This window comes from Cornus florida, unplaced genomic scaffold (assembly GCF_030987335.1).
Source record: "Cornus florida cultivar Cherokee Brave unplaced genomic scaffold, ASM3098733v1 CherokeeBrave_3.0.0_Hap2_Chr04, whole genome shotgun sequence".
In the NCBI taxonomy this organism is placed as follows: Eukaryota; Viridiplantae; Streptophyta; class Magnoliopsida; order Cornales; family Cornaceae; genus Cornus; species Cornus florida.
In genome coordinates, this window is record NW_026775574.1 from 94,642,606 (window position 1) to 94,659,127 (window position 16,522).

A 16,522-nucleotide genomic window follows, 5' to 3' on the forward strand; every position below is an offset into this window, starting at 1 on the left:
TAGAATGCACATTCCTTGGAGATGTAGTGTTAGTATATGTCAATTTCCAAGGCCCGAATGGTACGATTCCAATAAATTGAAAATATTAGTGTAATCTTCAAGGCTGGTAAAGTTTGGTGAGAAAACGTTCTTCAAAGTCTTAAGAAAAAGAGAGAGAGAGAATACATATGACATCATCCAGTATATTTGAAAAATAACATAATGTTATGACCTATTTTTTGGACAATGATTTTCTTTGGGCGTAGGATAAGTTCAACACAGAATTCAATAATTAAGATTGCATCATTGTTAATAAGTATTATTTATCAATTCAATTTCAACCATTAAATTTTGTGCTAGATCTCTCCAAGGCTAGAAAGATTCTTATTACCCAATTGATGAATTTAATGCGCATTACCTTAAGCCTTCATAAATTCTTGTATGACTTTTGTCATCCCAAGGTTGTTGCTCTACAATTTCAACTTAATTTCATGGATGAAAAAAGTAACTTATGGAATATTCATGCATTATCATTTGTAATTTATCTTAAAAAATCTTGAAAATTTTAAATTTTAATTTTATGCTGTCATAATTGGAGGGCTCAACGCTACCATTATGTTTATGTGAGAAGCCAAATCATTTTTATTATTAAATAGTCACGAAATTTAAAAGATTGTGGGCATTGTGTTAGTAGGGTATAGACTTCACCACATGATATTATCTTAGCATCGTGTGACGGAGCCGGGGACACACCTCCACTTACATATTCCCTCCAAATCATTATCAAATACATGTGACGGGTGGGGGTACACCTCCATTTATACATCCCATTTGGCATCTTTCAAATTCGAAAAATCTATTATTGCTTTGGTTATGTTTTAAACCATGTTAGCAATAAATGAGTTTTGGATAAATGTTGTTATGAATAAATATAAGCCAATAAAAATGACTACTAATCAAATTTGAAAAAAAAGTAGGTCATATTTTGTAGTCTAAATTTTTTTGGTAAAAGACTACTTTTTTTTTTTTTTTTTTTTTTTTTTTTTTTTTTTAAGTATAAAAATGGGATATTCTAATTAAATTTATATAATAAAAAAGCTACATTTATATTGAGGAAATAAAAAAATAAATTTATACTATAAATTTTACCATATAGTGCAAAAAATATCTGTGAATTATTGCCCTTTTGCAGAACTATAAATTATTCCGGTGAACTATTAATTTGTCGTAATTAAGGACAAACTTATTATAAAAGACTATTTTACCCTTTCTGATTAAATTTGATATTTCTTATTAATTTTTTTTAATAATTTATTTCAATAACAAAAGACATTATACTTATTTAATAAAATATAGTCTAAGAATTAGCACATTTTGCAATAAAATGTGATAATTGATAAGATATTATCATAAAATATATTTCAAGAGAATTGTTTACAAATTCGAAATGAGTTTTTTAAACTTTAACCTAAATTGTAATTACTTGTATGGACAGCTAAGAAAATTTGATGATAACTTACCATTTATATAAAAAAATATATAAAAATTATAGTAGTCGTTTGTAATTAAATGGTTACACAAAAAAATTTACTACTGTATTACTCATAATAAATGCATTTTAAAATCGTGTACCGGTTCTCAACAGCCAACGCCGATCCACGAGAAATTTCGACCTCTCTCTCTAACGTGTGTGGACGATAGTGAGAAAGAGGAGTCGGTTTTAAATCAAAGTCCCTGTTAATTACGATTTTGCCATCAGGTTGTTGCCGTATTTATACCGTCACATATAAACTCATTTTTTACTACTTTTTGTAATCGATCGAAAGCAAACGATCCCTTATTTTAGTAATCCTTGGAAACCCATCACACCTCTCTCTCTCCTCTCTCTTTCTCTCTCTAACTCGAATCTCTCAGTTTCAGAGCTTTCACAGCTCTCTTTCAACACAGCTCGAGACCCTCTTTGTTCCTTCTGTTCCTCTCATTCCCTCAAAACTGAACCCTAAGCTTATAAATCACATCCTATACATAAACACACACATATATACATAAACACACATAGATATACATATAACCGTACACATAGATATATGTATGTGTTTTTTGTGTGTTCTATTTGATACTCTGAATTCGAATTGGTAGATCAAAATGCGGGTGAAGGAAATGCATCCACTGTGTTGTATCTCGCTGGAGAGTCCGGGGATCGGAGACCAGTCGCCGGAGGTGGCGCTGTCCAGAACCGGGTCATGCTTGTCGGCGGAGATCATTTCCGGTGGATCTGATGGCAATGCCGGACGGCCGGCTGGATCGGAAGCCAGCTTCGCCGGAGTTCTCCACAAGTGGACCAATTACGGCAAGGGGTGGAGATCCAGGTGGTTCGTGCTGCGCAACGGCGTGCTCTCCTACTCCAAGATTCCCCGGCCGGAGAACTCGTCTATGTTGCCCGCCGGAGAAGACGTCCGGCTCATTGGCGACGTCTCCTCCGCCCGCCTCACCCGCCTCGACAGTTCCGGATCACGACGCAAGCACCAGAAAACCATTGGCGTCGTTCATCTCAAGGTAAAAACACTCTCCAGAGAAAAAATTCTGTTTTAGAGAGAGAAAATCTGTTGCAGAGAGAGAAAGTTAGAGAGAGAGAGGGGGGGATATTATCGGATGCCATCTCTTGTATGATAGAAAAGTTTCCAATCGGAACGCACTGACTTTGTTTCTTTTTGGCGCTACTTCACAAAACTATTTTTACTGTATGTTTTTTATTTATTTATTTTTTTACTGTGATAAAAAAACACTTTCTATCCCGTTCGTATCTGTGAATTTCTTTCTATTTTTACAGTAATATAACTGGTTGTTGATCTTTAGTGGGTCACATCAACAGGTGAATATGGGGTATGATATGCTATATTGCATGCCTAGGTTTTTAATCTGTAGTCACATCATCGTTTTAGTCAAATTTGTGATCTCGAAATCTTGTGATTCGTATATTGGGATCTTCACTTTCCTTTGTAAATTTCTAATTTTTAATTTAACTTCTGTAATAATATATAAGTAAAAGTTCATATATTTGACTTATTATAAATCTTGGGACTTGGTGCTTGATGGGTTTGAATGTTAAGTGGCGACTGTTTGGAAGCTGAGAAAGGATAATTTCTTCCCTTTTTCCTGTCAAAACTTTATACCAAGGGTTCTATTCAAGCTAAATCAGATCATTCAGCTCTGGGTTTTATGATCTTTCTATTGTGGGTTTTGTCATGATTATCCTCCTCTCCAAATTGTGATTTTGAGTAAGCTTTATCTGAAAATTGCATTGGTATTGTTCTTATTTTCTTAATCTATGGTGTTGAACTATTGTTGTAGACCTTAAATTGTTAATGTATTAGTATACAATGGCTATATGAAGAGGCTGCAATTCTAATTACTGAGATGTTATTGGATTTCTTAGCAGATCTCTTCGTTTCGGGAGAGCAGGTCAGACGACAAACGATTCTACATATTTACAGCTACAAAGACTCTTCATCTGAGGACTAATTCAAAGAAAGAAAGAGTGGTTTGGATAGAAGCTTTGGTTTCGACTCGAAGTCTGTTTTCATTAAGACCCTTAAATGATAATCTGTCCCTTGTACCGGATGATATATCTCTATCAACTGAAAGGCTTAAAAGACGATTGCTTGAAGAGGGGATTAGTGAGGTACTTGTCAAGGACTGCGAGCAGATAATGCTTTCAGAATTTTCGGAAATACAAGGACAATTTAAAGTGCTCTGTGAAGAACGGTCCAATTTGCTTGACACACTAAGACAGTTGGAGGTAACTTCTACTTAGTTATGGCTGTACTTCAACAGTTAAAAGAGTATGGAACTCCCATCTCAATTTTATTTATTTTGATGGGGCAAGAAGGTTTTTCTCGGTGGGATTTTGCTGGGATGGATATCATGGTATCTTTTTCACATTTGTTATTGGGGACAAATTCACAAATGTCAGCAAAGCTTAAATGCTGAAATTTTTCTAAATTATAGAATAAATTAATCAATAGACTTGATAACTGCTTTACTTAATTATGCATGTTGCCAAGAAGATAGAGGTGGCTGTAACATTGCTCTCAGAATTTAGAAACAGATTTCTTCTTTGGGTCACTTGATACACATCCCCTGAACAGATTAGACAAACTGTTACTGTCCATCAATGTTTGTTGCCATGTAAGTACAGGCAATCTTTGTGTAGTGTTACATTTAAGGCGCTGGTACCAAATTGGGTTGAGCTGGGAAGATATTTTGGGTCTCAGTATGATGTCTTGTGTGGGAGTCTCATTGTTTGCTAATTGGTATTTGTTTGATATTTTAAAATCATTAGTTGTTTTCTTGTTTTATGATGTCTGTGCTTTCACTTTTCACATTATATTTTGACACTTGCCTATCACACAACTAACTTAATAAAGGGTGAATAGGATCATAACCCAACGTGGTCCACAGTAATCAAGCTGACTGAATGTAAGTTAAGTTCTATCATTATTTGCACAAAGTGGTTGCTCTTGGATTTAGAACCCGTGACATGGTCCGGGCATTTTACCACTGCACCGAACAAAGGCCCTTGTGAGTTGTGTGACTAAATATTTGTTTTAACAAGCTTGCTATTTTTGACTAATTTATTTATTTTTTGCATATGCAGGCAGCTAACATTGAAGCTGAAGGCTCAGGAATTCATGATGGTGAATACCGATTGGTGAAGCATGGATATTCCAGTTTAGGGCGTGGAAAATATAGTGGTACATGTGACATATGTCGACCATGTCTGGTGCATGTGATATGTTTTACTTGTGTCTTCTGCTCTCTCAAATAAAATGTTTGATAAAAATTGCAATTTATATTTATTTGGCTGTGTAAGATTTTCACTACAGGATTTTCTCCAATAGTTTTTAATTGATAAGTGTATCTTTATTAGCAACTGATTCCTGAGAAGATGAATATATAATGTTTACATTTATCTTTTAATGTAAATATTTTATCTTGTATTATTTGATAGTTTCATTTCTAAATTAGGATTGAGGACTCAGTTCTTTGACATCAATTACCAATGAAGTTTAATGTGAGGAGCATGCCATCTCACCAGATGAAAGGGCATTGTTATGGCTCGTTATCTGTATTCTTTTATTCTTTGCTTTTCTTTCATCTCTCTCTCCACTTGATACATTCTTTTGGTTAAAGTTTTTCTCCATGTAAATAGCACTTGGTTTGAGATGCATAGGTCATTCAAAATAAGACTGGTATTCTACATTCAAAATAATACCAGTCTTTCGCTTAAAAGTTTTTCTGCATGTCGCTTGGTAAATGAATAGGTCACTTCAAATACAATCAGGCAGAGCCAAAGGTACAAAGTTGTGACTTTCTCAGTCACTTGCGAAAGTTGTGATAGACATCCACAAAGCTGAACCTACTCCAGTTCTAAGGAACACCAAAAACGATTCATTATAGATGAATAGACACTTTTTTTATCTTTTTCAAAAAAGAAAAAAAAGAAAAGAAAAGAAAAGAAAAGAACAGAGGACTTCATGAAAACTTTATCTGAATTCTTACAGTTCTATATCTGTAAGGAAGTTTTCATTGACAAAACTGAAAGAGAAAAAGTAGGATTTAATTTTTTTTATTAATCAATAATATGTGATCCCCATGGTTACAGGGATTATATTGTCCATTTTCATTCTTTTTGTAAGCATATTTTCTGTCTTTATTTTGTATAAGTGTGTATTCTAATTTTCTTGGCATCTTATTTTGGTTCAGAATGCAGCACAACTGAATCATCAGACGACATTGAGAAACAAGAGCTTGAGGAAGTGACGGATGAAGAAGAAGCCACCTTTTTTGACACAAAAGAGTACTTCTCTGAACCAGCCACCAGTACCTTAACTGAAATTACTAATTATATGGATAAACATGTTGGAACTGTAAATCACATTGATGATGTGAAGAAGATGAATGCTGAGATTGGAATTACTGACTCTAGATATCCACAAATTGAAAGGCGAAAGAAGCTTCCTGATCCAGCTGAGAAAGAGAAAGGGGTTAGTCTTTGGTCTATGATCAAAGACAATGTGGGAAAGGACTTGACCCGGGTTTGTCTCCCTGTGTACTTTAATGAGCCAATATCATCTCTCCAAAAATGTTTTGAGGACTTTGAGTACTCTTATCTTTTGGATCGCGCATATGAGCATGGAAAAGCGGTATGATTGACTTACATTACCTTTTATTGTCTGTTGCTGTGGTTAGGAGATAATATGTGCAATTGAGTATCTTTCATGCTTTCATGATAAAACAGATCTTCTTGTTGCCCTATGTTTCCTGTCATTGCACAATCTGCTGCTATCATTTGTTTTTTAAGTAGGTTATTTTCCTATTCTGTTTGCTCGATTGAAGGATTGCTTCAGAATTTGGCTAAATATAGTATGGGATTGGATGACGTTCCATGGAAAATGAGTTGGTCCCTTTTGGTGCTCATTTGGATTTAAAGTAGTTTTCTGTGTTCTTGATGTTTGCTTAAGTGAGTACCCTTTTTTTTTTTAAAAAAAATCTTTCTCCATTTTCGTCTTCGACTGAAGCTTTCCAAGTCGTCTTGAGATTACTGGTACCCGTAGTTAACCCAAGTAGGTGGAATTAAGTCATCTTTAGTTAAATTTAGAATATTTTCTTTGGCCATTATGAACATATATGCAATGCTATGCTAATAAGTTTATTGGGCAATTACTTAGAAAAGCACAATTTGTGCAACAGCCGAAGGCCTAGCAAGTTAAGCAAGTGCTTTTTTTTCAAAGGCGGTCCCTTTCTTTCCCCAGACCGATGACTCGCTCGCTCTACACTAAAATTTCCAAATACTTCTATAGTCTACATGGAGAACGTTATTGTTGTTACTATCTTGTTTTTGGATTGCTTTGAGGGTGTATAACTAAGGAGACAGAAGGGTAAATGCAAAATGGTGTCCATAATGTTTGTCATCTTTTCCTATCAGCTGCTGAATGTCACTCCCATTTAATTTTCCAATGCCCTTATTCCTCTGTCATTTGGTTTCACTTCCAACATCTTGGTAACTTCCATATTGATCCTATGGATTGGGATTCTCTTTATCTTTGGGTTTCCACTCACTGGTCTGCCAGCCCCAGGTCCAGAAATTTCCTACTTCACAAACTTACCTTGACAGCCTTTTTATTTTTCACATGGATGGTGAGGAGTTGAAGAATTCATAGAGGTCGGCCTTGTCCAGCTTCTATTATCTTCTCTTCCATCAAGGAATATATGAGGTGCAGGCTTCTTACCATTAAACTTAAGGAGAGCAGTAAGGCAAATAGTTTCTGATTGGTGCTTTCCTAGCTCCTTCATTCGTCTCCTGTCAAATCACTCTGTGAGGATCGATGCTTCCTCAGATTAGCTGCTAATTGTGGTTTGTTCTTTGTATTTGCTGTCTAGTGATTGCTAGCAATCCTGCTATCTGCTGTGTTCCCTCAGTTGTTTGGTGTTGCTGCCTTTTACTGCAATCCGGGTTTGCTATGGTTTGCCTTTGCAGTGCTCTGTTTGAGATTGGGCTCTTCTGGCAGCTTTGCTTTTGTTCTCTTTCTTTCTTGTTTTAGCCCTTGTAGGGCTTCTTTGGGTTTTCCTTTATGTGTACATTTCTATATTTTAGAGTTACCGAGGGCGTGTCAGTAAATTTTACCATGACATCACCTAGGAACAAATGTACTTGAAGTGTTCTGACTTCTGAGTTCTCCTCAGTGAAAGAAGTACACCTTGGCCGATTATTAAAACCGATTCCTCAACTTTCTCTGGACTTCTGATGAACATTGTAGTGTGATTTTCTGAAGTTTTGGCTTCAAATTGTGGAAAAATTTGATTAAATTGTAAATCATTTTATCTAGATATGGCAAGCTTCAAAATGTCACTGTCTTCGTATATATATTCGTTATCATACATTTGCCTTTCCAGGAAAAGAAATTTTTTTGGCCTTTCTTGTTTCTATGTTTAGACTTCCTATTAACATTTAATTTGTTTTAAGGACTCTTTTGTCAGATTTTCTGTTAATTCAATTCAAAGTATATCCTTTTGATTTACAGGTGGCCCAATTGTATTGAAACCTGACATATTTGCTGTATTGATCTTGTATTAACCTTTAGGGAAACAGTCTCCTAAGAGTTTTGAATGTTGCTGCTTTTGCGGTTTCTGGATATTCTTCATCTGAAGGTCGCCACTGTAAACCCTTCAATCCCTTATTGGGTGAAACTTATGAAGCTGACTATCCTGATAAAGGAATTCGCTTCTTGTCGGAGAAGGTATTTATGCAAAGTAGCAACACTGGCCTAATCATTGATTTCAGATTGAATATGCTTTCACATTTAGACTAGGGCTTGACTATTTTGCTTCAAAAGAGGTTCTGCATCCTTGTCCAGTAATTGCAATAGGGGCCATAACCCGTAGATATTCTGAGAGGGCTTATTAAAGGCATGCTTAAAGGCTATATGGGTTGTCGTTTGTTTGGTTCAAAGTCTGCATCCTTCTCAAATTATTCTCCAGATGTTGCATTATAGTGTGTTGGTGTGGATAACAAAATGAAACTCTGGTGGGCACACATAATTTAGGGGCCAAGTAATAATGCTTAATTTTCTATCTTCCATAACATTAATGAAATTTTAAAAGCATCTTTTAAACCGTCATTATTTTGCAACTATTTTTGTACCTGCTACAAGAATTAGAATTTTAACTCTTGAAGGTGGACGAAATTTATCTGCATGACTACATCTTAAAGAGACTTTTCCAAGGGTTAATAGTAACCAAAATGGATGATGTGTACTATATTATATCTGCATTATATCGGAGGCTATGACCTTAGATAGAGCAGAATGGAAAAATGTAACGGCCCACTCCACCGCATGGAAAGGGGAAGTGGTATACATGTAGGTGTGTCACTCCAATTGGTATGAGGCCTTTTGGGGTAAAGCCCAAGAATAAAACCATATAAGTTCGGGCCCAAAGTGGACAATATCATACCATGTGATGGAGTGGGTTGTTACAAATGGTATCAGAGCCTGATCCAGCCGGAAGTGTGGCCAACGAGGACGTTGGGCCCCACCGGGGGGGGGGGGGAGTGATTGTGGTGACCTTGTGGGCGGGTGCAAGAGGCACTAGTAGGCTACCACACTGGACGAGTTACAGGTGCACAATCCCACATCGTCTGTGTAAGGAAAATGTGAAGTGCTTATATGTGGTGGTGTTATCTCCAATTGGTATGAGGCCTTTTGGGGTAAAGCCCAAGAGCAAAATTGTGCGGGTTCGGGCTCAAAATGGATAATATCATAATATGTGGTGGAGTGGGTCGTTACAAAATCCCCAAGTAGTTCGGGAAAAGGCTTTATTATTGTATTCTTTGACCAAGTTTTCAAAATTTTCACATTTTGTTTGGTTTAAGATATGCTTCACACTAATACCTGCCTTCAAGCATAGTATGTATCCTAATCTTTTTCCTGTTTCATTTGTAAATCAGGTTAGTCACCACCCAACACTTGTTGCCTGCCACTGTGAAGGCAAAGGTTGGAAATTTTGGGGTGACAGTAACATTAGATCAAAATTTTGGGGAACATCAATTCAGCTTGACCCTGTTGGAACTCTAACCTTAGAGTTTGATGATGGCGAGATTTTCCAATGGAACAAGGTATGCACATGGTAAATATCATGCGGTATATAGCCTGCTATGCTGATCTGATCTCATTGGTTTTATATTTGTTCATATGATACAAATATTCTAAAGCTTGTTCGTTCTTTTTTTAGGTGACAACAACCATTTATAATCTCATCCTTGGTAAACTATACTGTGACCACCATGGGACGATGCACATACATGGTAATCGCCAGTATTCTTGCAAACTAAAATTCAAAGAGCATTCTATTCTTGACCGAAATCCTCACCAGGTAAACAAAGAGATCTTTAGCCTACTAAATTCTACTTTAGTTGTTTGCTATTTTAACGAATACTTGCTTGTTTTATAATATTAGAGCTTTCTGCTGTAAACAAGTGCCTGCTTATTTGGTTTAACAACATCAATCAAAATAGAACATAATTGAAACTTAGGGGCCATTTCTTGGTGCAATGTAACATCTCTGGCCGCCAAGCGTGCAAATTCAGAATTAGAGTCTAAAAAAAGACTTCTTTTTTTGAGCACCTATATTGGCAGCACCAAACTTGGTGATGCAATCTCATACACTACTGATTTGAATCTAAGTTCTGGATCCTTTATTTGTGTAACAAACCCCACTCACTATACAGGTTCATGGATTTGTTGAAGATGTCAAGGGGAAGAAAGTTGCCACATTAGTTGGGAAGTGGAACGACAGCATGTATTATATGAATGGAGATGGGACTAGCAAATCAAATGATTTGTCCAATGCATCTTTGTTGTGGAAAAGTAGTAGGCCTCCTCTTAATCTCACTCGCTACAACCTGACGTTGTTTGCAATTACACTAAATGAGTTGACATCAGGATTGCAGGTAGAGATGATGTATTGCATCAATTTTTTCATAGGCACTTTCATTTTCTTCTTATGCATCTCTAATTGTCTTTTATAGTTCTGTCTGATTCCGGGTATTTGATCACGGATTAAGGAGAAGCTCCCACCCACGGATTCAAGACTCAGACCAGATCAACGTCATCTGGAGAATGGGGAATACGAAAAGGCAAACGCAGAGAAATTACGGTTGGAGACGCGGCAAAGAATGGTATTTCTGACACCTTTCTGTACATTTTCTTTGTGTAGATATTCATGCCAAAATTTTCTGTTAATTGTCTTAATCCCGTTTTGGGACTTTGGAGTGCTTGGTGGTCACCAGACTTCCTTAACTGCTGGCATATGAATCAATGTTTTTATAAAAGGACGTGCAAATGTCTGCTGGACCTAAAGATGTGATGTCGTATATATGATCCTGTATTGATGCCTGCCCATTTGATCTTGGAGTCTTACTGATTGGATTTACCGTTGTGGTGTAGTCAGTCTTACCCTTCTTGCAAAACAGCCATTTGCTATGTCTTCTTACAATGTCATGCCTGTTGTATATTTGATGTACCAACAGAGCTTCAAACTAGCTTTTGTGATTGATACTGAACACAGTAGAAACTGAGTTTTGGTTCTCGAACTACATATAAAATAATCCTTAATTTTCAAGGATAATTACGGCTGGTAGCCCTCAAGGATATATATGAATCTCTCTAGCATAGTCTTGTATTTATGGAACTAGACATTTCAATTCTAGTTTTTCCATTTTTCTTTTCTTGTTTCATGTATTAATAAAACGGTGTTGTTTTGAAAGGCTGGAAAATGGTAGAAACACTGAAATATCATATAAATAGGATCGGTTCATCGTGATCTCTTAACCTTTATTGTGGAGAAGGGATTTCCATTCAACAAGGAGGAAAGAATTCTCAATTGAAGATATGAGCCCCTAGGAATGCCAGAGGCATGAAGACTGACTCCAGTAATTTGGCTTGCTTCCGAATTTTTTTTGAGGAATTATGTCCGGATGCATCCATATATTATGTGTGCAAGTCAATGAAACTACACCGTAGAGCACTACACCATAGAGCAGCCAATGAAACTACACCATATTTTAAAAACTATAATTTGATTTGCGCATTAGGTAGCTACATAAAGGCGAGAATGTGCATTCCATGGACGTGGGGTTCGTCTTACAGTTGCTTTGCACAGCTGTATGATGGTTTCAACTCAGAATTATAGGACCAATTTATAATTTAAGTAAATTCTATATGTCAAGACAAAATTGATAGAGAGATACTAGAGTTATATGTTCTTTTTACTTTTGTTTTTTTAGGTAAATTTATATTTGCTTCTTGTTCTTTGGTAATCATTTAAAAAACTAACATTGTGCACCAAATGATAGTTGAGTTTACCGGCACCCTATAAATGTCGCACACATTTCTGAAATCTTGCAGGTTGGTCCATATAAATGTATTAAATAGATAACTTTACGTTGTAACAAGGGTAAGGACACAAATAATATACAAATAGAAACATGGTATGACTTTATTTTGCACGTCTTGGAATGAAATAACTGAATACAATAGATAGGCTGTCTTACCTCTTGGCATGATACAGTATGGTTGGGTGTGGCATTAGGTTGATGCAATGAAGGTTTAGTATTTACAAAGCAGAATTGGATACCGAACCTATGATGACTAAAAGAATAACAGGCAGTTGTTCTCAATGTACGTAGTAATTTTGTTGTTGTTTTGCATTTCAAAATTCAGATAATCATCTGATACTTTCTTCTTTCGTTTATTTGCCTTTTCTTTTGCTCAGTTCTTTGCAACTTTGTTGATGTTGCCAATTATTCTGTAAATACCGTGTCTGCCTTTTTTTTTTTTTGATAAGTAAGAAATGTATAAAAAGCGCTCAAAAAGGGATCGCATCCCAAAAGAACAACAAAAGGCAAAAAAAGCCTCTAAGCCTTCAAAGAGGCCAAAAAAACGACAATATCTTCAACAGATCTGTAATCTCTTCCTGAAACCCAACAAAAAAGTGTGGAGGCAATAGAGAACTTGAGAAAATAAATAGGCAATTCCTTTCCATCAAAATATCTCCTATTCCTCTTGAGCCAAATGCATCACCACACACAAAGAGGCGTACCCATTCAAGCATCTTGAATATGAGCCCCCACAAGACAACCTCTTCAAGCTTCAATCAACCCTCTAGAAGATCCAGGCATGACCTAGAGAAATCCAAATAGACCAAGCATCAAATCCCAACATTCCTTGGCCAAAGAACAATGCAAAAGAAGATGATCCACTGTGTCCTCATCCCGAAGACCCACGTAACACCGATTGATCACCACCTGATTCCTCCTCCTCAAATTATCCTGAGTCAAAATCTTTCCCAAAATAGAGGTCCAAGCAAAGAAGGCCACCTTGAGGGAAGCCTTAGAACGCCACACAGCCTTCCACGGGAAAGGACCTTTAGGCTCTTCTGTGAGACACCTGAAGAAGGACCGAACATCAAAGTGACCCTGAGCATTGGGAGCCTAAAACCAAAAATCAGAATCTCCAACCATAATACCCTGACGATATAACACTTCCAGAAGACGAATAGCATCCTCAACTTCCCAGTCCTAAAAAAGATCCAGAATCGAACATCCCAAACTAGTCTCCCGCTATCAAGACGATAACAGTTGACCACCATGGCCTGCCTATCTGTAGCAATCCTGAACAGCCGAGGGAAAGCGAGAGCAAGAGGAAGGTCCCCACACCAGACATCCTCCCAAAAACTAATCCTCCTGCCATCCCCGAGACGAAACCTAACATGATTGGAGAAATCAGCCCAGCCCTTCCGAATTAACTTCCAAACCCCCACACCCCTAGGACCACGCACCTCAAGAGAACTCCACCCTCCTCTACTCTCCCCATATCTGCTCACAACGACCATCCTCCAAAGCCAATGCCCCTCCACCCCAAACCTCCACAGCCATTTCCTAAGGAGAGCTTTATTGAAAGGCACCAATCTTCTAAGCCCCAATCCTCCATTCCGAATCGGCCTACACACTTGCTCCCAATACCGCTTCTGCCTTCAGTATTATACAATATTATCCGTCATCTAACTTACCACATGCACTTGATGCATCCTACATACCAATAATAATTCTATGTTCATTATATGCAATGTAAATTAACCGGTCACAATAATGCATTTTGAGAAATCTCAATAACTATAATTAGATATCTAGCTATGTTACTGGGATATTGCATCTATCAACAAACATAACCACATTTAGCAAAAAATATCTGTTTACTGTTAACCATGCCTTGATAAAATTTTCTCATTTGTGTTGATAATACTTCCTGTACAGTCGAGGAAATTACAAGAAAAGGGGTGGAAGCCCAAATGGTTCCAAAGAAATGGTGAAGATGGACCTTTCTGCTACGTGGGCGGCTACTGGGAAGCACGGGAGCAGCGGAAATGGGATGGGTGCTCAAATATATTTGGTGAATTTGACGAAGATCTTGTTAATTCCTCTGAAGGGGCCTGATTTTTACAATGGTGCTCATTTTTTTTTTTTTTTTTTCTGGCAAGCTTGCTGAACCCTCGTACAATTATTTTAAACTGCTTGTTAGTTCGGAAGCCTATTATGTTATAGATGGTTCCTCCCGAAACAGACTAAATACAAGGGATTCATCTCCCTACATATCAAATTGCATTACTATTTTATAGATCTTTAATTATCTCCCGATACTTAGATACTTTCAACATATCAAATTGCATTTGACGGGTGAAATCTTTCACTGGGCTAATCAATAGTGCATGCCATTCCTACTGTTAACCATTCTCGGATATGCATGACATTGAAAGAATCTAAGTATGACATTGAAATTTTCTTGTTTCTGTTGCTGAAGTCTTTAGTATTAAATCTGATTGCTCATAAACATTTGCTCCTCATGCAGGACGTTGACGGAGCAACTTTATGCATGCATGACCTAATTTGTTCCAGACTGCATCAGTTTGCCAGATTTTCTTTTCTGAGGTTGACACAAGTCGATCCTGAAGTACATCCGAATTAAGAATCAATCTTCGATAATGGTGGTGGATCAGAGTCAAATTTCTTTGTTATTTTCTGTCATCTGTTGTAATCTTGTAATTTCCACCCCCAATTTACATAAGTATATGTATTTTTTCTTTGTTAAGAAATAAAAGGGAAAAAAAAAGGTGTTGCAGAAATCATTTAAACATGAGATTTGTTGTTTAGCCATTTATTGTCATAGCTTCCTTTTATCCATTCCAATTTTTTTTTTTTTTTTTAAAGTTGAAAGTTCATCACAGTTACTATATATATATATATATATATATATATATTCTCTTCATAACAAAGGTTGTACATGCTAGGTTAACTCGGTTAAGTGTTGAATTCTATCCTGAGAAAGATAATCATCCGAGGAAGATGAGTACAAAAACAGGTGAGAGAATGTTCCAAAATTTTCGGTCATGGTTGAACACTTGAGTTCCTAGATGATTTTTGGAATCATTTCTATTTTTTAATTGAAAATATCAATTTGAAGTTGGAATTCGTTGACTTTCCTTAAGTTCATCAGTAGTCTTATCTATATGAAGTGAGATTAAACATGGTTGAGAAGAATGGAATTATGGAGTTAATGGGTGCAGAATTATTGGCACACTTTGCTTGCTCATCACCAACTAGGTCATTGAATAATGTCCAATCGAATGCAGAATAATTAATAACAAATTATATATAAAAAGAATAATAAAGAAAAATAATCTTAGTTGAACTTGGATGTTCTTTGCAACAATATTTTGCACATATTTGCTATTCGTGCAACATCATTAAATTGTAGATTTAATACCATAATGGATTACCTGCCACATACGATATTCTGAATGGAATGCACAATAAATTACAACGATTGATTTGAATGATCACTTCAATTATTGTGAATATGAATTTATTGAGAGACAAAAGTCAAATCTATATAAAATATTTAAATAAAATATCTATAAAAGGAAAAATACTATGATGAGAGAGTCGATGCCTTTTTCAATTTGACGTCGGCTGATGTGTTGGGGTGTTCTCATTGGACACGTTATAATTTTGATATGAATCTATTTAAAACTTGTGTTGTAATTTTGTTATTTGATCAATTTTTTAAAACAGCATTAATAAAGAGACTGTTACGCTTTGATTCAAATTTCAAGGTTTGTGACTCAATAGAAGTTGTGTGGCACAATAACTTTCCTTTCAATATCCAGGTAAATGAGCATCACTTTTTTAATTAATAAGAGTATTTCGAACCGTTGTGTATATATATTTTTAATTAATAAAAGTATCTCTAACCATTGTGTATATATATATATTTTTTGTGTAAATCTGATGTATATTTACACAAAAATTTTGGATTAATTATTTTTAGTTCCAACAGTTGTTTTATATCTTTTGTTCAAAAAAATATACCCCAATAACAATCAACCAGTATCATACCTGGACATACATAATTTTTACAAACCTACTTAATATAGGATTGATTCATTAATGGAATGAAAAATATGGAAGAGAAAGCAAATATGTTGATGTGGATGTGTAAAAAGATTGTGTAAAATACACAATAATTTTACATATTGATGAAATATGCTGATATGCCTGTATAAAAAGGTTGTGTAAAATACACAACAATTTTACATATTGGTGACGTGACAATATATCTTAACAGACTGTTGGAGATAAAAATAAAATTATAATCATAAGTGGTAGTGTATATTTTACACAAAACAGTATTTTAACATACTGTTAGAGATGCTCTGATGACATTATATTAAATGGCTTGAGTTTGAAAGAATTAATTACTTTCCTACTCTATGAAGAAATCAATACCAATGGTTGAATCAAGAGTTGAAGTCCATCCGTCCATTGGGAATTCAGGTAATTTGGTTGCTGGTATTTTGTTTGGAGGGATCTTATGCATGACACTGTGTATCAAAATAATATTATTTTGATATACAGTTCAAAATGGGG

General features: G+C 35.9%; 1 protein-coding gene across 6 annotated transcripts; it reads left to right on the forward strand.

Annotated features, from left to right (window-relative positions):
• The first annotated feature begins 1,779 nt into the window (after positions 1-1,779).
• On the forward strand, positions 1,780-14,729 carry LOC132304021 (oxysterol-binding protein-related protein 2A-like). 6 transcript variants are annotated; one of them, XM_059801516.1, is made up of 12 exons: positions 1,781-2,535; positions 3,416-3,778; positions 4,637-4,733; positions 5,746-5,839; positions 5,969-6,185; positions 8,124-8,279; positions 9,488-9,655; positions 9,772-9,912; positions 10,268-10,489; positions 10,604-10,717; positions 13,853-14,043; positions 14,445-14,729. In XM_059801516.1, exons 1-11 carry the CDS (start codon positions 2,125-2,127, stop codon positions 14,030-14,032), a joined length of 2,163 nt encoding a protein of 720 aa, XP_059657499.1. In that variant the 5' UTR covers positions 1,781-2,124; the 3' UTR covers positions 14,033-14,043; positions 14,445-14,729. The 6 variants fall into 6 exon arrangements, 5 of the variants coding, with proteins under 5 accessions (XP_059657497.1, XP_059657498.1, XP_059657499.1 ...); XM_059801514.1 differs by having other exon boundaries at positions 1,780-2,535; positions 5,746-6,185; positions 13,853-13,988; XM_059801512.1 differs by having other exon boundaries at positions 5,746-6,185.
• The last annotated feature ends 1,793 nt before the right edge of the window (positions 14,730-16,522 follow it).

Excerpts from the sequence above, each read along its gene's own strand:
- LOC132304021 (XM_059801512.1), top strand. The coding sequence starts at position 2,125 with ATGCGGGTGAAGGAAATGCATCCACTGTGTTGTATCTCGCTGGAGAGT. Across the intron at positions 3,779-4,636 it reads ACACACTAAGACAGTTGGAG|GCAGCTAACATTGAAGCTGA; the intron begins GTAACTTCTACT and ends TTGCATATGCAG. Across the intron at positions 4,734-5,745 it reads AGGGCGTGGAAAATATAGTG|AATGCAGCACAACTGAATCA; the intron begins GTACATGTGACA and ends ATTTTGGTTCAG.